This window comes from Eurytemora carolleeae, unplaced genomic scaffold (genome assembly GCF_000591075.1).
Source record: "Eurytemora carolleeae unplaced genomic scaffold, Eaff_2.0 scaffold137, whole genome shotgun sequence".
Classification (NCBI taxonomy): Eukaryota; Metazoa; Arthropoda; class Copepoda; order Calanoida; family Temoridae; genus Eurytemora; species Eurytemora carolleeae.
In genome coordinates, this window is record NW_019396143.1 from 63,336 (window position 1) to 85,774 (window position 22,439).

Sequence of the window (22,439 nt, forward strand, 5' to 3'; positions counted from 1 at the left end):
GTTCATAAGACTTCATGTCAAAAATATTTATTTTCTCTTACAAATTATAGTTTTAAACCTAAATATCATTTATTTAAACCTAAATATCGTTTATTTAAACCTAAAATCTTTCTTATAAACTTTCTAAAATCCATTTATTTTCCCAATTCCTATAAATAACGTACTGGGGTGGGGGGGGGGAATATTTTAGGAGAGAGGTAGGGGTAGAGTTTTTAAGGAAATAACCATCGCTGCTATTGAAAACATAATTTCTCGTTATTTCTAGAAAGGACCGGAACCGGCGTGAGACATGGGCAGCGCCACGTGTCAGCACAGTGTCCAGAGCTAGCTTTGGGTTTCATGCGTTTTCCCGACCCCTGTCGGTATTCGAGCAGCCCAGCGCTCAACCTACATTAGAGGGGGTAATCTATCTTTATATATTATAAAAATTTAAATCTCCTGCTTTTCAGTTTTTATGTTCGATCATAACTCGGGAATCTCTTGACCAATTTGCCTCAAATTTTGAGATGGGAACTCGTAGAACCACGAGAATGTTTTTTGCTTGATTTTAACGTTCTAAATTGAGTTTGTTGACTTTTAATAGGGAAAACATAGCTTCCAGTCAAAGCTAGGTTCCCGATCTAGTACTGCAGGGTTAGTACAGAAATGACTGATCAAAATCTATTAAATCTGTTTTTTAACATGCAGAATCCAGTGTGATAGAAAAGCATGATTTTTCTACATTTACCAAAAAAAAAAATTTTTAAAATTAATACAAATAATTTGTTTTTAGATTGACGATGTTTTTTTTGCTCCACGGTCGTCTAGAAAAGTTAAATTTCTCTCCCCTCCCCAACCATCCTGTTCTACCCTAGTAGAGGTATATTCTTATTCTTAAACATTTATTCCTCTCTCTCCTCCCCAACCATCCTGTTCTACCCTAGTAGAGGTATATTCTTATTCTTAAACATTTATTCCTCTCTCTCCTCCCCAACCATCCTGTTCTACCCTAGTAGAGGTATATTCTTATTCTTAAACATTTATTCCTCTCTCTCCTCCCCAACCATCCTGTTCTACCCTAGTAGAGGTATATTCTTATTCTTAAACATTTATTCCTCTCTCTCCTCCCCAACCATCCTGCCNAGTGCAAATTTCCTTTGACAATAAGAAAACCGTATAATAAGAATTTGAATAGGGTTAATATCACGTGGGAAATGCCAACAATTGAGAAGTGAAGAGCAAAAAGGAATCACTGAGACCATTTTTTTGCAATAATTTATATTAAACGGGATTGAAACGTCCCCCGCCCGTAACCCTTGATTTTATTACAGCATTTAATTATTTCATATTTCTTTCATGATTTAATTGGAAACCTTTTCTTTTTTTGATTTCAAGATTGAGTAAAAATGGATTGTTGTAGGTCATTGTTTCAATGCATTAATTGATTAATTAATCCGTTTTTTAATTTTCGGATTGATTGATTTGTTGTTTTGTTTGTAATGGGTTAAGTTAGGATTTGATTTATTTATGTATTCAATCAATAAATTGGCGATTGGCTGACCTATTTGGATGGTTGATTGTTATAATATTAAAATATTTTTTTAGCAGTTGATTAATTGATCGATTGATTAACTGATAATCTTTTTGGCTGATTCAATTAGTTATTGGCTGATAGAATTAGTTATTTTTAGATTTGTTGGTTTATTGGTTGGTTGCTTGGTTGAATGGTTTATGGATTAATTGTTTGATTGATTGATTAACTATTGATTAATAGATTTTGATGGATTGTGATGGATTGTGATGGATTTTAATGGATTTAGATGGATTGATGGATTGATGGATTAATTGTTATAGGAGGATGAGGATGGAGTATCACCCTCCCTTCCACTGAATAGCATGAGCCTGGATTCCAGTATCCTGGATTTAAGTCTAGGCAACGGAACTCCTAAAGCTATAATCAGGTACTATAGTCGTCGGCATATATATATATCAATACAATCAAGAATACTTTCGATTTCATTTTTGATAAAATTCAAGCTTTTAAACAGCATAGATACACATAAACATGGAAACAAAGAGAAGCTGTCAATTTACGGCTTTTCTTTGGTTACTTGTAAACTTGTAATTTGGAAAAAACTTGTTAGAAATTAAAACTTGACTAGAAAAGTCGTCTTCATTGTATTGATATAAACGCCGACTTCTGTATCTTTATTTTCCGATGCTATTCCTTTTCTATCGAGCTTTTTGGAGTCGTTTTTTACGAAAATATCACTGAGGTTTATTCAAATAAATGATGTTTCTAGAAAATATATACCCATGTTGTCTAGGGACCGATATAAGAGAGTTAGCAGACAGCTGACAGCTAGAGAACAAGAACTGTTGAGACAAGAACGCGAGCTCAAGCGAGTAACAATGGAGTATCAGGTAAAGAAACAGATATTTCGACCTTTAGCGAACAATGTGTATTTTTAGTTCTAAAAAAATAGCATAATGCGATGGTACCGTTTTCTCAAGATTTGTAAAATAAGATTTTCATTCCGGAATCTATATCTATCTCGGTTTATTTGTTTGTTTGTTTGTTAGTTTCTTTAGAAGTCCGAATATAATGGGGAACTCAGTAAAACCACTAATCTAGTTTCCTGGCAAACCTAGGTTCCCAAGCTAGATGGGAGTAATAGAGCAAAAAATTAAGAAAGGTCAACAATTTCAAGCGACCTTTCATTTAAAGAGGTTCATGCCCGATTTACAACCGTACCCTCAAATACTTAATCGATGTCAAAAATGTGGAAGATATCGTTGTGTTAGAAAAGTATTTTGTTCTTTCTATTGAAACCAAAATTGAAAATAATCAATTTAAAAGAAGATTATGGATATCTCCTGCATTCCTGAATTTTAATTACAAAGCTCTTGACTCTTGAGAGTTCCGTTGTAAACCGCTCTGTAAGTGGAGTCATTTGAGATTACGTATACAGTCCCTTTCAGCTATGTCATTTTTTGTACCGCTGTAGGAGCTAGAGGAGTTTGCTAGACTAGAATCTGAGACCGGGGTTCATGAAGACAGATTTACCTCCAGACTTTCTACCGCTAGCTACGAAGATATTGTAAGTATAAACCAGGGTTAAGAATCCATTCTTAGTTGTAGTGCTTAGGATCTGAATCCGTTGGATTTGCAACATTTTGGTTTCCTGGATCCGGATCCGCAAAAATACGCGGAAACACAGATCCGGATCCATAAGGTAAAATATCAACAAAAACAAAGAACATAAATATTTGCTCTCAAAATCCTAATTCCGAACTGTTAAAAATAAAGAGATTATTAAAAATTTCCTCATCTCTGAATGGTTCAAGAAGCCTCGGAAAAAAATGATTATACATAAATAAAAAACTATTGGAAAAGGCTCTTTTGTTCAGAAAAATCAGTAACTCTAAAAGAAACAATTCATTCTATTTCCTGACCTGGATTCGGATTAATTTTTTTCCAGTGCGGACCCAGTATCAGGATCCGCGTCCAAATTAAACGGATCCTGTGGAAACGTGTTCAGATCCGGATCCTGAATTTGTAATGTGAAGGTTTTTTTCTTGTTAAATCTGTCAGTATCCTCTTACAGCGAGAACAAAAATATGTTTTAAGAGGTTCATATTGTTCTAATAATAATTTTCTGCTAAAATAAAGATTTTCGGTGTCTAGGCGATTATATCAATACATTGAAGACGACTGATTAAATTTAAGTTTTCGAATTTTTTCGAATTACAAGTTTACAAGTAATCAAAGGGAAGTTTTTTAATTGACAGCTTCTCTTGTTTTCTGTGTTGCCGGATGCATAACGTATCCTCAGTAGGCGGTTCTCTTAGGATGGGGAGATTTTCAAATCTCAACTGGTATTGCTCGTGTATATGCTGTGTATCTATGCTGTTTAACAGCTTGAAATAAACAAAAAAAAGATTTTAAAAATTTGGTATCTTTACAACGAATTTATCCCCTCCCCCCCTGCCTTTCAATGATTATTTCCAAGGCCCAATATTATTTTTCTCTAGGAGAGAGTAAAGTACCTGGAGAAGAACTTCTCAGATGCTGAAACCTTGAACCTGGAGCTGAACAAGACGTTGAGGGAAACCAAGTTGGAGCTGGAGTCTGTATCTGCCAGGTGGGATTACAATGTTGGAGAGACACGCTTTTTTTGTAAATCGGACTGCACGGCCTTCTAATTTTTTTGCCAGCTTTTTATCTTTTAATCCCAACTAGAATAAATATTAAATTCCCCCCTTTATTATTTAAGAGATGTCATCTTACAGAAAATAAATTCATGTATCCTTTTTTTCTTTAAGTGAAATACAGCTTTAAAATTCGAGGTAGATCTTTATCAAAAATTTTCCTTTTTGATTTGATATGATTTGATTAAAGGTTCCAAAATCTCTTCCCTCCCCCCCCCCCCTTCATCCCCTGGTGACATGAGGAAATGTAAGAAAAAACTAAAATCTTATCATTATTGTGTTTAAAATGAATTATGATGTATGTGTTTAGATATGAGATAATGAAGGAGAAATACGATGCACTTTGTATAACAGAGAAGGAACTTCAGGAAAAATGGAAACTATTAGAGGTAACTTTCAGCCTTTCAGGGATTACATTTTTCTACGAATAATGGACTAACAGGACAAGGTGTGAAGGTGGTGGGGTATCTGTGGTCTAGGATTCAGACTGTAGAGCTAAGGGGATTAAACGAGAGATGTAGAGCATTAAAAGGGATTATATATTTAGAATGGATTAAGGATTCAGGCTAAATGGATCAAAGGAGATGTGTAGACAATACTACTGAAAGGGATATTATAGGATGGATCCAGGATTCAGACTGAGGAGCTAAAGGGATTAAAGGAGAGGCGTTAAGTACTAAAAGGGATTATATATTTAGAATGGATCAAGGATTCAGGCTAAATGGATCAAAGAAGATGTGTCGACAATACTACTAAAAAGGATAGAATATTCAGGATGGATCCAGGATCCAGATTGAAGAGCTAAAGGGATTAAAAGAATAGGTGTAAAGTACTTAAAGGGATTGTGTAGTCAGGATGGATCCAGGATTCAGTCTGAAGAGCTAAAGGGATTAAAGGAAAGGTGCAGAGTACTAAAAGGGATTGTATATTTAGGATGGATCCAGGATTCAAACTGAGGAGCTGAAGGGATTAAAGGAGTGGTAGTAGACTACTAAAAAGGATTGTATATTTAGGATGGATCCAGGATTCAAACTGAGGAGCTAAAGGGATTAAAGGAGTAGTAGTAGACTACTAAAAAGGATTGTATATTTAGGATGGATTCAGGATTCAAACTGAGGAGCTGAAGGGATTAAAGGAAAGGTGTAGAATACTAAAAAGGATTGTATATTTAGGATGGATCAAGGATTCAGACTGAGGAGCTAAAGGGATTAAAGGAAAGGTGTAGAATACTAGAAGGGATTGTATATTTAGGATGGATCAAGGATTCAGACTGAGGAACTAAAGGGATTAAAGGAAAGGTGCAGAGTACTAGAAGGGATTGTATATTTAGGATGGACCCAGGATTCAGACTGAGGAGCTAAAGGGATTAAAGGAAAGGTGTAGAATACTAAAAAGGATTGTATATTTAGGATGGATCCAGGATTCAAACTGAGGAGCTAAAGGGATTAAAGGAAAGGTGTCGAGTACTGGAAGGAGAACACCAAGATAGTGATGTGAAGATGGAACTAGCTGTTAACAGAAAGGAAACGGAAAATAAGGTTAGTTTTGTGCTTTTCAAGGATTTTGCCAAAAGGGATAGTGAACCGGGTTTTTGAAGGGGTTATTTGAATGAAAATCAAAACCTTTAGGAGTTTTTTTTGTTCCCAAGCTCTTAGTGACCTTCCATTAGTATAGTGGCATGTCTGATTCAAACCAGTACCCTTTCATCCTTTGACTGATCAAAGATGTCTGACTTATCTTCAAAAACGCTTGTAAAGGTTGAACACTGGATTTTCAAGCTGTTATACGTTTTTAAAATATTGATAATTACTTCCTAGAAGTAGCAGAAAACAAATATTTACATTCCACTTTTTGAAAACGCTTTGGACATAAAATATTAATTCAAGGAAAGCATGTAACGTCAGTTGTGTTGAAACTTGAGTCCCCTTTCACGGCAATTCGAATACTATTTGAGAGATAACACACAGAGTTCTCTGGCCTCGATGATCATGGGTATCGCTGTAAAGGTTACCTTGAAATTATGCCTACAATTACTGTAATTTTTCTTATTCTGTATAAATCTTCTTACAAAATTTGGCATGTTTTGTGCCAAATTGGCAAAAATAAGTAATTTGCAGATGATCTAAATCCTGTGTGCGTACTACGCAATGAAACGTGGTTTTTAGGAGCTGCGTAAGGTGCTCGAGTGCGCATATGAAGAGATATCTGTGCTTGAGCGTGGAGATAAAACTGCTGTTAAAGAAAGATTTGATAAAATTGCAAATCTTCAGAGAAAAGTTCAGGTTTGTTAAAATTATCTTTATTCTATCTTTTACGAGTGAAGTATGGAGATAATGGGATTGTAAAATAGAATTTTATTTTAATTTAAATATTTTCTGCGGAGAGTTGTGCGATTTTCGATCAAATGATTTTAGACATAAAAACAATTTCCATTAACCATGAAATTACAAAGCAATTGTCGGCATCAGATTAAAATATTGTTTTAAACCGGGAATTAATAATATATAAATTTGGATTGTTTGTCTGTTTGTATTTAATAAACGTCAAAACGGCTGAACCGATCAGACCGAAGTGTGGCAACTCCCACGACCCAGGGATGGTTTATGGAAACAAAAACGTATTTTGTAATCTATTAATGTTTACAGAAATATTCGCAACTTTGAGTTTTACAATTATGAAACCCTATCTCTGCTGGGGGAGGGAGGGGGGGGACAAATAATATATCATTGCAAAAAATTGAAGAAAAAAAATGTAAAATCCAGTTCAAGATTTAAAAAGTTTGCAACTATAGGTCCAAAAAAATAATAAAATGAATGTACATTTTTAAAAAAGCCCTTTACCATGCCATTTCAAATATGCAAAAACTTTGCAAAATTTTAAATAACCTGATGTGCAATTAAGAAAAACTAAAAATGCGCTAATGTGCAAAAATAATTTTCAAAATTTCTTTGCAAAGCTTGTGAAATCTGATTCCTTATGTCATATGCTTTCTAAAAAGCAAAAACGTATCAAAATTTGACAACAAAAAGTGGGTCAAAACAAATATTTAGTTTGTTATATGAAAAAGTAATCATTCAGGCCTTGTGTCTGAGAACTCAGCCAGTTATTATAAAAGCCCGGTTCTAGACCTATGAGTATTGATTAATTAGGAAAAATCAGAAAATTTTAACAGCCTCAGACCAATACTTTTTGAGTTATGTAAAAAAAAACTGATTAGGAATATGATTTAGAAAAAAAATGGCCACATGAAAAGCAACATTTAAACATTTATATTGCTGCTAAAAGAGGGTCTACCGCGTCCTGAAAGCCTAGTTTGCTAAAAGTCTGTAAATGTAACTTTTGTTAAGGAATTGGAAGAACTGGTTGCTGGGCAGAGCTCCATGGTTTGTGAGCGGAACCAGCTGAAGGAGGACCTCTCCAAGCTCCAGGCCGGGTTCACGGAGGTCTGCGACGAGATGGAGCAGATCTCAGAGGAGAAGCTCAAACTGGAGCAGGAGATAAAGAATTTCAAGACAAACTCAGGAGCAGAACAGGTTTAGTGCTACAATAGATTTTATTGTTTAGATTTTAGGTTTTGTTAAGGTTTTAGTTTTTAGTTTTTGGCTTTCAGTGTGTAGCTTTTAGCCTTTAGCCTTTAGCCTTTAGCTTTTAGCCTTTAGCCTTTAGCCTTTAGCCTTTAGCCTTTAGCCTTTAGCCTTTAGCCTTTAGCCTTTAGCCTTTAGCGTTTTAGTCTTTGTCTTTAGCCTTTCACTAATTCTATTTATTCCCTAGTCTTCAAGCCACTCTTATGTCTCTAGTCCAATATCAAAATATATATAGATTTGCAGTTCAATTTAATATAGTTCAAAACAATACTTGTTCCTAACTATAAAATGTTTCTTGAGTATTTATGTTTGTATCCAGGTTGGTGAGATGGTAGGACGGATTGCTGAGTTGAGTGAGCAGGTTGAGAAGAGTGAGATGAGAGCTGAGAACCTGGAGCTAGGAAACCAATCCCTCCTTAATACCCTGGATCATTTAACCAGGTAAGATGGAATCAATTTATTAAAAATTGAATTAATTATTAATTGAATTTGACCCCTTGTATTGAATTTTCTCTGCGACTGTAAAAGGATTTTAAAGAGGGATACAACCAGTGCTTAGGATCCATTTCATTTTGATGCGGATCTGGATCCTGGATCCGCACTGAAAAAATGGATCCGGATCCAGGTTATTTCCATAAAATGTACTGAATTTTTTTAACAAAGCAAAATTTTCAAATTTTGTTGTCTTATTTTTTTCGCTTATTTTTATCCTAAAACTTGATGAACCATTCGGAATCGGAATATTTTATCTCTGTTTTTTCAATAGTTCATATTTGGGGTTTGAGGGTAAATTTTCTCTTGTTGCAGTTTTTTGTTGATTTTTGCCACTTGGATCCGGATCCGTGGATCCGCATATTTTTGCGGATCCGGATTCAGGAAGCCAAAATCTTGTGGATCCAAAGGATCCGGTCCCGGATCCTAAGCACTGTTCATAACGATACCCTTAAAACGTTCATCTAATTAATATTATAGAAGATAACCCCGTTAAATTTTGATAATTTCTCCATTATTTCCGAAGTAAGAAATGCGCAAGTCGTTTTTGTTAAGAAACCATAAATTGAAATATTCAGTTTTCAAAAAACTTAACATTTTATCAAATTCTTGTTTGATCTGACAAAGCTGTCAAGGGTATCGTTTTGAATCTGAACATGTCACTTGATCAAAAGACGTTTACAAAATTACCCACATTTTTATTCTTTTAAATAAGAAAGAATTTCTATCAAAGATAAAGGGAGGAAACATTGTTCTTAAATTGTTTCTATAAATGCACAACTAGATTTAGTATGCCCAGACATCTATGTCATTTACCTTTTTTATTTGTATTTTTTTTTTGGTGGGGATGGTTTCCCGGGGTGGTTAAGGCACCCTGAGAGTTATATTTGATTTTAATATGATTTAATAATACTAGTATATTGTATATTTGTTATTTTATCATATCTGTTCGGTTCCATAGTAGTAAACCTATCGTGTAAGAATTCCCATTTTTACACGGTTCAAGGGGAACAATTTTAATATTGTTCGCTTACTAGCGTTTAAGAATGCTTATTCTTGAACTGAAGGTGTAGAATTTTCATCAGACCGTGTAAGAATGGAAATTATTTCATGCTCAGAGCGTGAAAAAATTATTCTTACACGCTCCAAGCATTAAAGAATGGAAATTATTACACTTGTTGAAGAATATTCATTCTTACACGCTCCTTATATTGATTGATAGATCAATATTGATATTAACTTAATTATTTTGTAATGACAACATGCACAGGGCAAACTCACCATTTTCTTTCGTATTAATGCATGCAAACTTAACTTTTTAAACTTTAAAACAACATGCTCACTTACCTTTTTCTTAAATATTAAAACATGCAAACTTACCTTTTTTACTTTAGTAAAACATGCTCACTTACCCTTTTTCGTTTTTTAAGTTCTGATATAACTTAATTCAGTAATATCCATTTAGATCTTAACGGTTCTTAACCCTATTCCTATGTATTTAATTAACATTTTCTGAAATTCTAACCTTACCAAAAAAATGGACAATGCTTTAAGCCTTGCAGCATTGTTCATTTTCATCAAACTACCGAGTCTCAAAGCATACTGCCCGACTGCCTACTTTTTTCAACTTGTTTTTAGTTTTTCTTCATTGAAAAACCAAGTTTGGTGAGATTTTGCAAATCTCTGCATATTTGTAATAGTACGGTCAGAGCTGTTAAAAAATGGAGAGGTTTGTCATGTCTTCACAATTTCAATCAATTGTTTTTCACTTTAAATTAAAATTCAGTTGTAATTGTCAAACAAAGTAGACAGAAAAAAGAGGTCGATTTGCCCCCAACCCTACAGATAAAACACGTTTTAAAGTAGCTCAGTCTGAGTCAGTAGTCGCCATATCTCGCATAGCTCGAGATGATGAAGTGAAACCACAATCAAAACCAAAAAAAGTTAATTTTATAAAAACTTATAATTAAAATATTAGTGTCACACTTTTAATGGAGTCTTAGCACTCCATAGCAATGAAAACAAACCAGAAAATCTTGCTTCATGAATAAAATACAAAGATCTTCATCAGTTCATGCCGAACTGATTCTTACTAGATAACCTTCTCTTATCTCCTCTTTTTGGAAGATTTAGGATCTAATATCCAGGAAATTATTTCTTCTGTAAATGAACGCACTATTTTGTTCAGTAGATTAAGACAACCCACTACTATACCTTCACCCCTTCTAAAAAAAACTCAGGGCACATTCAACATGCTGTATCTAAATGTAGTATCAAGTTGAAAAAACAAGTAAAATCATTAGAAATTGATTAACAAACAAACTAAACTAAGGAAACAATCACACCACATGCATTACTTTCAAATTAACCCTATCTCTGCTGGGGTACTTGAAAACCAGGATATGCTGGGGTCAATTTGACCCCCCCCCCCCCTCTAAATCCCAAGTTTGGTGTCCAAATATGACAAATGATACATCATTGGAAAGCTCTTTGCTCTACTTTTAGAATCTGCAAAAAAAATTTGCAAATCTGCAAAAATTGAAATTTTTATCGCAAAATCCAGTTATGTAGTAAAAATGTTTGCAAAAAAAAATTGTCCAAAAAATGAAAAATTATACATTTTTGAAAAGCCCTTGACCATGCCATTTCAAATATGCAAAAAATTTTATTCAAAATTTTAAATAACCTAATTTTTAATCAAGAAAAACTAAAAAAGTGCAAATTTCCTTTGACAGGTTGTTTGCAATAAATTTGAAATAAAAAAAAACATTGTTAGTCAGAACAAGACGGAACAAGAGCATAAAACTTATTTGCAACCTTTCATAATGTAAACTGTTCCAACTTGAAATATTCGGATTTCACCAGAATTATTTTTTAATATAATTTCTTGGGTATGTGCCATGGAACCTCACAAAAGTTATAAAAAATTTTCCATTTTAAAATTATTTCCGGATTCTGAATATCTTTACTTCTTAGACAGCAAGAGGAGATGAGGAGTAGAATTGAAGAACTTTCAGAGCTGTCGTCTAGGTAAGCTAAAATGCTGTAATCATCTTCTGAATATTTAAGACTGTAAGACTGTGTTTTTAATCAAATGCAATACCCCCAGCGAGATAGGCCATGATTATAATGGAACGGCATGCTTTATTTGGTGAAAATGGTTTTAACTGCTATCTTACGATGCTCGTTTTAACTATTTCAGTTAAGGATTAAATAAAAAATGTTTCCCCTTGGAGTTATGGTAACCTTTGTATCCTTAACAGATTAAACTTACTTTAAGTGCCATTTCTCACAAGTTTTGTAGCAATTTTTGGTCTATTAAATACGGGAGGGGTGTATATTCTGTTCAAAAATAAATTATAGGAAGTTAAAGGGAGTGACCGGCTATGTAAGGTAGTTGAACTGAGTATGCAGTGTTCTGGAAAACTTCTTTCGGATTCAATTGAGACATTTTTAACTATTTAAAGATCTGAAAATCCCGAGTGTGAGCGCAAATTTGACGTTTTTCCATACCCCCTTTTTGAAAACAATTTTTCCCCTGTATTTTAGAAAATAAATATTTTTGGGGAGAAAGTATCGAAAAGGACGAAAAACTATTATTTTCCCCCAAGAGCATTGCAAATATATACATCTGAATTACAGCAAAGAAAGTTATTCAAGATAAATATTATGCTAACATTAATATTTACTGTTCAGGTTGGAGAACAGTAATTCAGAGTTCCAAACTGAGATTCTTCAACTTAGGTTAGATTTGGTTATCAATATAATATTATTACAGTGGGACCCCTAACAATGTGAATTATAAAGACGACATGTTTGCAATCTTATGTGTATTGATGTTATAAAGCAAATATTGCACAATTGCTGGGTGTTTTATTCATTGGACTAATCTAAACCCTAACTTGAGTGTAGAAGTTGTCTCCCTGTCTCACAAACTTTTTTCTCCCTGTCAAAGCTTTTATCTCTACTTCGGCTGCATAAGAAATTGATTTATGTTTTACTTTTTGGCGATTTGGAGAGAAAAATGTTTTTTAAGAGAAAAAATAACTTTCCATTAATGTCCAATTATTTTGTTCATATTTGAACAGCTTGTTAGGAATGAATGAATGTACTTCCCTGTTTAATACATGCATATCTTCTTTTATTTAGGGATGAACTTCAAATGGTTAGACAGGAAAGAGATAAGGCCCTGCAAGAGAAGATGAAGATGGAAGAGGAGAAAACCTTAAATGAGGAGAAGTCCAAGAATGAGGCAGAGGGTGGAGAAGATATGAAAATAAAACAGATGATGACTGAAAATCTGGATGGTATTGAAAGAGCAAAGATGGATCTGGAAAACGAAAAAGAAATGCTCAAGGAATTAAGATCACAGTTGGAAGAAGAGCAGAGAAAATTTGAAGAAGAAAAGGCATCATGGGAGGATGGTAAACTGCATCAACAGATTGTTCAGACCAGTGATGCAACATCTATTAATGAAAAAGTAGAGGAAGAAAAGAAGAAATGGGAAGAAGAAAGGAAGACTCTTTCAGATGATATAAAAATTCTCATCAAAGAAAAGGAAGCTCTTTCTGAAGAAAATGAATTTCTTATCAGAAAAATGGAAACTCTCTCTAAAGAGAAGACCACTCTCGTTGAAAAGAATGATGGCCTCTCCCAGGAAAAGAAAACACTTTCTGAAGAAAAGAACAGATTGTTGGTAGAAAAGGAAACTCTCTCTGAAGAAAAGAAAAGCCTTACTGAAGAAAAGAATAGCCTTACTGAAGAAAAGAACAGATTGTTGGTAGAAAAGAAAACTCTCTCTGAAGAAAAGAATAGCCTTACTGAAGAAAAGAACAGATTGTTGGAAGAAAAGAAAACTCTCTCTGAAGAAAAGAATAGCCTTACTGAAGAAAAGAACAAATTGTTGGTAGAAAAGAAAACTCTTTTTGAAGAAAAAATTAGTCTTATTAAAGAAAAAGAAACTCTTTTTGAAGAAAATAATAGTCTTGATAAAGAAAAGAAAACTCTTCTACAACTTTTAGAAGAAAAGAATAGTCTCATTGAGGAAAATGAATTGCTGTTCAAGGAAAAGACTAGCCTGACTGAAGAAAAGAAAAGTCTTGTTGAAGAAAATAATTGTCTTATCAAAGAAATGGAAACTTTCTCTGAACAAAGAAATAGTCTCATTGAAGAAAATAAAACTCTTTCCGAGGAGAAGAAAACTCTTACTGAAGAACAGACCAGATTGTTGGAAGAAATTAAAGTTGTCGAAGAAAAGAGACAGTTGTGTCTTGAAGATCTGAGCAAGGCAGAGGAAAACATTAGTGTTATAACAGCTGAAAGTACAGACAGGGAGATAAAGATTAGTGAACACGAAGACCAGTTTAAAATACTCAATGCTCAAATACAAGATAAAGACGTACAGATTCAAGAACAGAACGCACAGATTCATGAGCTGAAAGCAGAGATACTTAATCATACTGCCAGCCTGGAGAACCAGAATATTAAGCTACAAGGGAAATCTTCTCAGATTCTAGATCTAGAAAGTAAGGTGGATGTTCTCACATCTAAACTCAACAAATCTGAGATGTTGCGTTCTGAGGTAATTGCGGAACAGGAGCAGGATCGGGAAGAGATCAAGAAGCTTGTTACTGCCAACACCAATCTAGAATCTGAGATTGATCTGCTCAGGGCAGAGCAAGGCAGGGAGAACAACTCTGCTAAAAAGAAAGCCCTTGCTACCCTGAACGCCACGCTATCCAACCTGGAGGAAACTCTTCAGACTGGACTAGATGAAACTATGGCCCCAAATGGAGAACAGACAATGAACGCAACTATAGGAAATATCACCATTGGTCCAGGTGAGATGGCTGAAATGAGAAACCAATTGTTAGCTCTTCAGGAACAGTTAATTCATTTTGATTTTGAAGATTACGAGACTAAAAAGAATGAAAACAAGAAACTGATTGCAGAGATGTCTGAGTTAAAAAAGAAGATATCTTACTTGGAACAATCAGCCTCCAGAGCTGCTGAGGTACAGGAGAAAATAGTTGATGAACTCACAGAGAAACATAGGATCCAGGTCAGTATTATATCCACAAAGATGAGGGAGGAGTTGAATATAAACCTGCCTGCTCTTGAGGATAGAATAAGGGAGGAAATGAATGAGAAGAGAGCGTCTGAAGTTAGCCAGCTCAAATCCCTATACGAGAAAGAGATTGCAGACTTAAAGCAGGCTGCTGGTCTGTCCATTAATAAGTTAAACATAAGCCCAAACCATGCATTGGTAGATACGAGTTTTGATGAAACTATCAACCTTGGCACAAACCAGAACTTTGGTGGAAATCAATTCGCCCTATTTCAATCAGGACCTGGAGAATCACTTGAGGTGCAAATGCTCAGGGGAGAGTTAAATACTCTCAGGGAGGAGTTGGAACATAAGAAGAGTGAACTTGAAGAGTTTAAACAAATGGAACAAATTAAAACCTCGACAGAGCTCTGTATGGGTAGTCCAACTGATCTTGATGATGCCAATGCTAAGATTGTAAGATTAAATGAAACCATTAGCAACATGGATTCCTCTCCTGAACCAGGAAAGTTTGAAGAGTTAGCTCTACTAGGGAAAGAAGCTAGTTTGGACCAGTCAACTGATGAAATCAAGATTTTAAAGAGAGACCTTGATGCTGCTTTAGCTGAGTTGCGAAGGATAAATGAAGAAAGAGAAAACTGCTCTTTAAAATCCCAGACTGATGCAAATCTTGACAATCTTAATGAATCGGCAAATAACTATTCTGATCTTAAAGAAAAATTTGACAATATATCAGAACATCTGGAAATGGTGAAAAAAGAGAATTCAGAACTTAAATATGAAATTGATGAACTGAATTCCCTAAAGTTGCAGCTAGAATCAGAGCTGGCCAAAGTGCAAGAGGAGTTCTCAGCTTTAGAGATTGAGCATGCATCTGTAGAAGAATCAGCTGAACAGGTTCAACAGAGCGCTGAACAGCTTATCCAGACAAATGAGGATTTAAACTCTAGGGTGGAAGATCTGGAAAAGACAAATATTAAACTGAGCCAAGAATTATCAGATTGCAACAATAAAATGGATGAAATGAGATTAGAATTTGAAGACGTAGTGTCAGAACAGGTTGATATTGTCACCTACGAGCTGACGAACACAGCTGAAGCTCTAAAAAAAGAAGTAGAGGTTTTGAAGTTGGAGAAATCTACTCTGGAGGAGGATAAGCTTCGCCTTGACAGTAGAATAAATGAACTTGAAGCTGTTGAGGTGGAACTCAAAATGTTGAAGGATTCAGAGATTGAACTTAAGGAACAAATAATGCTTCTTCAAGTAACCCTTAACTCTACTCAAACTCTTCTTAATGATGAAAAGACTTCAAATGAAATTAACATGAGAAGTAAAGTAGAACTGGAAACTTTGAAAGACCTTTTACAAGAGGAGATTAACAATCTTCAGACCAAGATAGACGACCTGGAAAATCAAGTTGTTGTTCAAGAAACTCTCATGGACAAACTTGAGAGTGAGGTTTATCTAAGAAAAGAACTGGAAATAAGAGTTATGGAAAACAACATGTATATTACAGACCTTAAGAAGGAGGTCCACAGGTTACAAGCTGTTCCTAAGGATACATTGAGGCTTGGCAATAATATGGAAGAAAATGAGGAAGACTCAGAATTGTCAGTAGAAGAACAACTGGCTCAAGCTCTGAAAAAGATAAAGGTAAAAAATCTTAACTAATAAGTCATTATGTGCCATAACCCTAGTTTTTATATGAAAAATATTAAAACAATTATGATCTCTGATTTTAAGAACATTTTTTTGGGCGGGGGAAAGAGGGTTTTATTACTAAAATCAATTAATAAAAAGTGTACGCTAGATTTTGGAAGAGACTAGAATGTCTGCATATAAACAGTACAAAGAGATTGAAGAGATATATGAGAAGGAATGCGACAAGTTGGAGGAAGAAAGGGACCAAGTTAAGAAGGAAAAAGAAAGGTAAAAGTCCACTGAAATTTGATAATAAATTACCTCTTGAGCTCGATCGGTTCAGTTGTTTTGACATTTATTGGATGCAACGAGGGGAGGAAGACCAACCACATCAATCTCTAGTCCGAACCACATTCTCCTCTTTTTCTCGTCCGAACCACCTCGGAATCCTCGTCCTTCGATTTTTTTTGTGTTAAAAAGTTTCCAATTCTTGAAGATAAAACTTTTTTTTAAATCTGGTCACGTTAGGGCATAAACTATGGATGGACTAAAGTATTGCAATGATTATATCATGTTGGAATCTTCAAACCCATGAGAATGATGTCAAACTTTATTTAGGTAAAACTTAAATCTCTCCTGCCTCCGTAATAGCTAACCTTCGTGATATGAAAAAAATAGCAAAATATTCGGCATACCTCTGCCTATAATTTTCCCCATGGAACCACCCTGAAAAATTCTATGGTTTTCACTAAAGTTAACAAAAAAGATTGAAGTTCTATAAACTTGGCATTATTTGCGGCATTCTACACCAGGAATATCTGAAAATGCGCGTAAAAAAATTGAACATTTTAAAGACATTAAACTTGAAATTTTTAATTCAATTGAAACTTTTTTTTCGATTTACACACAAATTTGATATTTCATTTATGCCCTAACGTGGCCTAATTCTTTAAAAATAGTTTTATCTAGAAGGAATAGACACATTAAAAAAGTAATATTAAAAAGACTAGGATTTCGAGGTGGTTCGGGCGTGAAAATGAGGAGAATGTGGGTCGGACTAGAGATTGATGTGGTTGGCCTTCCTCCCCACATGCAACAAACAGACTTGCCGTAAATATATGTATTTTAGTTATAGACTAGCTTAGGAGTCCAGCGTTGCCCAGGGTACTCATAGTTACTCCCGCCGTTTACTTGCACTTTTACCGGGAAACTTGATTTTCGCTTTTAAAGTCGACCCAATCAACTTAGAATCTCAAACCAAACTAAGAACACTACCGTGGTTCTCCCTAGTTACGCAATCAAAATTTGAGGCAAATCGGTCTAGGGGTTCCTGAGTTGTGATCGGGCAAACAAACAAACAGACACCCAAACAAAGATTACAATAACTTTTTATCTAGAGAACTTTATTTCAGACTTGCCGAAGAACTGGACGAAACTAAGAAAAGGTTTAATGAAACTCAAGTTATGATTGAAACAATGAAAGATACTTCTAAACACAAGCATAAAACTAGCAGCGAGGAGGAGGAAGAGGAGGAAGAGGAGGAAAATCTTAGGGATAAACTAATAAAGACGGAGGAAGACGTTAAGGTACAGGGTTACCCACAAAGAATTAGACTTCAGAGACGACAGTATGGGATTGATACTGTCTGTTTCCTTTTTTCTTTCTCTTTCAAATCATTAAATAAGCCATTAAATAATTATATAATTATATGAAAGGTAGAAGACTTGTGGTGTCATAGAAACTATTGTGTCTACAGAGTGAACAGTTTAGAGAATTTAGATTTCTGAAGAGAGGGTATGGAATATCGCATGCGTTCTTGGTTAGACAAAGGGTTTTAGTAACCTTCTGAATTTGGACATGCCACTCAGCAAAGTAAGGGTCCCTTGAAAATACATGCCCAGTCCTTTTGAATTATTGTATGTAACAAAAAAACCGTGATTACTGATTAGTTCCAGTGAACACTGAAAAAAATATTGAAAAAAAAGGAACCTTATTGGTTAGAAGAATATTTCTTGAATTATTTCAGGCTCATTGGTATTGAAACGTGTTTAGTAGGGCTAGGGCGTCCCTAAAAGTTTGATTTGTTCTTTCAAAATGTGAAAAACTCCTTCAAATTGTTTCAGAGATTTTATTTTTATTTTTGTCCGTGTTGCTAGATGTACCGTAGTCGAGTTGAAGCAGCGATGAAGAATTATCAGGCTAACGAAGATTTCTATGAGAAAGAATGCAATAAACTGGAAAGTGAACGAGATGCGGCAAGACTAGAGAAGACCAGGTACTTTGTAATATTTAAACAAGGAGTTTGTCATATTCCTATCAGTGTCTTATAAGAAAAATTCTTTGTCAGTTTGTGGTGTTAGAAACCGAAAGTGGCGACCTGGAAAAATATCGGATTCTCAAAGCATTGAATTAAACCTGTAAACTTTTTAAAATCAATACCAATTGCCTCAGTGCGAGTTGTAATTCATTATTTTAGTCCTGAATTTGTTAGATCACTTTGTGATTGATGTGTGGAAATAGGACGTCCCTGAAAGTGATTTGAGTTGGGATGAGTTGAGTTGAGTTGAGTTGAGTTGAGTTAAGCTGATCTCCATCTCCAATCATTTTGTAAACATTTTATAAACATTTTGTTAAAATTTAAATTTTTTATAAAAACTTTAGATCATTCTTTTAAAAATATATCTCAAGACTGTAATGTATGTCTGCCCAGCTGGGGGAAAAAAATGATTTTATTCTCAAATTTTCAGTGAGAACTAGGACATAAATCATTATATATAAATGAACATATGTTTTGTTAAGACTTGAGGAGGAACTAAAACAGGTTCGCTCTCTTCTAACTGGGTCCTCCAACACTTCTCCGTTCTCAGTCTGTCATTCAGAGGTAAACTTTTCAAGGGAATAGCAGGAAATTTAGAAAGGGTCCAGATAAAAAAGATTACTTATAGTTCAGGTTTAATATACTTTTATTTATATTTATTTATTTGATCATCTTCATAATCTTCTTCATATTCTTTATAATATTCAATATCTTCTTCTGGATCAGTTTAATCATCTTGATCATTTTGATCATCTTGATCATTTTGATCATCTTGATGATTTTGATCATCTTGATCATTTTGATCATCTTGATCAGTTAGATCATCTTAATCAATTTAATCATCTTGATCAGTTTGAACATCATGATCAGTTTGATCATCTTGATCAGTGTGATTTGATTTGATCAGTTAGGTTATCTTGATAAACGGATATTATGATTGTTGTAGCATGTCACTGAAAAATTGTCCTAGCTCAAAAAGTTTCAGGACTTCGCAGGAATTTTAGATTTATTTTCTTAATTCTTTTTTTATATATATGACCATTGTTCAGGAGAAAACGATTATTGGAAACTCTGATATGGACTTCACCCGGGTTGCAGGTAAGTTTCAAAGAGGAGGAGAGACCTCACAAGTTACAACGGGTGAAAAGTTTTTTCCAACTGTTTTTGCACCCTTACTAAATATTTACTTCACTGAAGACGTATGTTAGGTGTGTAAATTTCAACACTCTTTGGAGGAATGTTTTGGGATTCTGAAAGAAATCCTTTATTCCTTATAATTGCCTCCTTAAAGGAACTACAAACGTAATTTCTTGTAAATTTTAATTTAAAAGCTCAGTTTGATCAAAAAAGCACGAGATGTCTAACTTTTTATTTTAGAAAATTTATTTTTTCTCTTGTGGTTTCTCTATTAAGTCAATGAATTTAAAATATAAATATATGAAGTGACTAACGCATTTCTTCTTCATAAATAAAGGCAAAATTCTAGAACACATATCAAGAAAAACGACGATCTCTTCCCCATATTCGATCAAATAATGGTTCTAGGGTGCCCCGCTGTAGACGAAAAGTTCATTTAAAATTGGAGGGACTGTAGGCGTAATTTCAAGTTATTTGTTCATTGAGTAAACAGAGCTTTATTTAAATATCTTAAAAACCACTTGAATCCCTCAAAAACGCTGTGTACAGTTTGACCTCAAAACAGCTGATGCGCTACCTGTGTACAGTTTGACCTCAACACAGCTGATGCGCTACCTGTGTACAGTTTGACCTCAACACAGCTGATGCGCTACCTGTGTAACTTGACATTATCGAATATTTTACATTTAGAACGGACCAACCCCCACAACATTGAATATTGATCAGTCTAACGCTTTTAGGGTACCGTTGTAAATCGGACATTTCCACTTTTGCTTGGAGGCTCACTTGAAATTACGCATACAGTCCCTTTAAGCATAAAAGTTAATTAGATCAGCAATTATCATGCACCGTGCAGTAAAATGTAAAATTACAGGAGAAGGATCTGAAACTGTATCTCAAGTGTGGAGGGAGGAGAAGATGAGATTAGAAAATGAACTCAAGAAGATGGAAGAGATTAAGCTAAATCTTGAGATTGAGATTCAAGATCTAAGGAAGGATGTTCCAGTAGAAACCAAGGTGATTTTTTTATCAGCAATTCTTGGCGCTTCAGACCATTCGGGTTGCTTTCAATCTTTAGGTTATTTTCCTTTCATTTTCACCTTGTACAATGTTGATATTAGAGGTGTTTGAGCAAAGTTGCTTCAATGAAATCAATTTTATGGCATTTAATGGTTTTAACGAGTTTTTTAAATAGTTTTAAGAGTAGTGAGAACATTAAGCCCTTTTCATATCTACCTTTGTAATATTTTAATGTAAACAATATTTAATAGCCATAGGGAAGGGGTTTAGATAGTTATAAAAAGAAAAAAAATGTCCAAAAATGGCGACGAAAATATGCAACTTTGAACAGAAAATTCACGAAATAAAATTGTCACTAGAACAGGAGCGCCTTGAAGCCTAGCAGGTGTAAATATCACTGAAAAGACTTATTCTTTGTAATTAACCCTGTATATTGTCAAGGTTGAGTTGGAAAGGTTAAGGAAGGAGCTTGAAGAGCAGAAGAAAACCTGTGAGAAAATTCAGAGGGAAAACGCAGAACCATCTTCTCAGATACAACATCCTGACCAATCTGAAGAGGTTAGATTTTGATAGTTGACAGGGAGACCCAACAAACATGAAAATTAAGATTTCTGATTATTTGGGATCAGTGAGATCACGCATTGATCTCTAGAGATTTATTTAATTCCGCTTCGATATCCTGCGATGGTCATACCCTGCATGGATAACTTCTATTCAGAGATCAAGCATTGATCCTCAAATTTAGAAGTATCTTTATTGGATATCGAGATCGAGCGTTTAAGATTTTTTTCTTCTTTTTCATGATCATTGTTCAATGGACTGATTTCAAATCACAACTTGAGTCAAACCACAGTTTTATGAGTCTCTCTGTATCTTAGGTTGTGGCCCTGAAATCCAGACTGAAGGAGGTGATGTCCAAGTTGGGTAAAAAGAACGCCGAGTACGCCAGCTTGAAGGTGGATGTGGACAGGGAGCATCTCCCTTACCAGATCAAAAATAAACAACTAGAGGTATTTTTTACATTTTTGTGAAAAACTTCTTTTGTATCAGGAACTGTTTGCCCTGAGGCCCCAAATAAAGACCGACCTCAAATTCAAGCAACTCAAGGGTTAAATAAATATTTCGAAAAAAATAACCTTAAAACTATAAAAGATAAAAAATTTGACCATTACCTACCTAATCCAAATACTGAACTGCAAAAGCTCAGATTTTTCAGATTGTTAACGTTGTATTTCTGTACTGTACTGCAGAATTTCCGGCCACGGACTCTGTTTCCGTTGTCCAACTTTACTTTGTCATTATCAACAGGGTCAAGGAGCAACGCTTTGAAAACTGCCAATAATTTTCTTAAGCCTGTGTTGCCGCAGTAATCATCCAAGAAACCATGATGAATATTGTATTGGTTTGTTTACATTCTCCCTTCCTGCCTTTTCACGGTTATAAGACGCAAACTTTCACATACCCCCACCCTACCCCCCACTGCACTAAATACTTTCTTTTGATCTCCTACAATTGCAGTACACAGATTTGTAACATTAAATATGATGGTTTCTAGTCAATAAATAGTTTGCTTAAGCAGGGTGATTTGGTTTGGTTTGATTTGGATTTGGATTTGGATTTGGATTTGGATTTGGATAATCAGGTAAGAGTGATAATGTGAATACTAAACCTAGAGTACACTCCAGTTCAACTAATACCAGTATCAGGTAACAGTGCTAATGTGGTGAATACTGAACCTAGAGTACACTCCAGTTCAACTTACACTAGTATCGGGTTACAGTGCTAATGGGGTGAATATTAAACCTAGAGTACACTCCAGTTTAACTTATACTAGTATCGGGTAACAGTGCTAGTATGGTGAATACTAAACCTAGAGTACACTCCAGTTCATTTTACACTAGTATCGGGTAACAGTGCTAATATGGTGAATACTAAACCTAGAGTACACTCCAGTTCAACTTACACTAGTATCGGATAACAGTGCTAATT

At 34.7% G+C, this 22,439-nt stretch overlaps 1 protein-coding gene across 1 annotated transcript in view; it reads left to right on the top strand.

The window, feature by feature from the left end:
• The window catches only part of LOC111696248 (centromere-associated protein E), a 30,672-nt gene extending 9,109 nt beyond the window's left edge, over positions 1-21,563 (top strand). The window contains exons 13-35 of the mRNA XM_023465801.1: positions 266-401; positions 773-859; positions 1,834-1,940; positions 2,307-2,403; positions 2,988-3,080; positions 4,015-4,124; positions 4,502-4,580; positions 5,601-5,729; positions 6,357-6,473; positions 7,539-7,724; positions 8,095-8,216; positions 11,244-11,297; positions 11,964-12,011; positions 12,417-15,987; positions 16,145-16,263; positions 17,388-17,562; positions 18,133-18,251; positions 18,776-18,857; positions 19,343-19,391; positions 20,305-20,447; positions 20,892-21,008; positions 21,329-21,460; positions 21,501-21,563. Coding sequence (XP_023321569.1) covers positions 266-401; positions 773-859; positions 1,834-1,940; positions 2,307-2,403; positions 2,988-3,080; positions 4,015-4,124; positions 4,502-4,580; positions 5,601-5,729; positions 6,357-6,473; positions 7,539-7,724; positions 8,095-8,216; positions 11,244-11,297; positions 11,964-12,011; positions 12,417-15,987; positions 16,145-16,263; positions 17,388-17,562; positions 18,133-18,251; positions 18,776-18,857; positions 19,343-19,391; positions 20,305-20,447; positions 20,892-21,008; positions 21,329-21,460; positions 21,501-21,563 — 5,935 coding nt within the window. The remainder of the gene's footprint in view (positions 1-265; positions 402-772; positions 860-1,833; positions 1,941-2,306; positions 2,404-2,987; positions 3,081-4,014; positions 4,125-4,501; positions 4,581-5,600; positions 5,730-6,356; positions 6,474-7,538; positions 7,725-8,094; positions 8,217-11,243; positions 11,298-11,963; positions 12,012-12,416; positions 15,988-16,144; positions 16,264-17,387; positions 17,563-18,132; positions 18,252-18,775; positions 18,858-19,342; positions 19,392-20,304; positions 20,448-20,891; positions 21,009-21,328; positions 21,461-21,500) is intronic.
• The last annotated feature ends 876 nt before the right edge of the window (positions 21,564-22,439 follow it).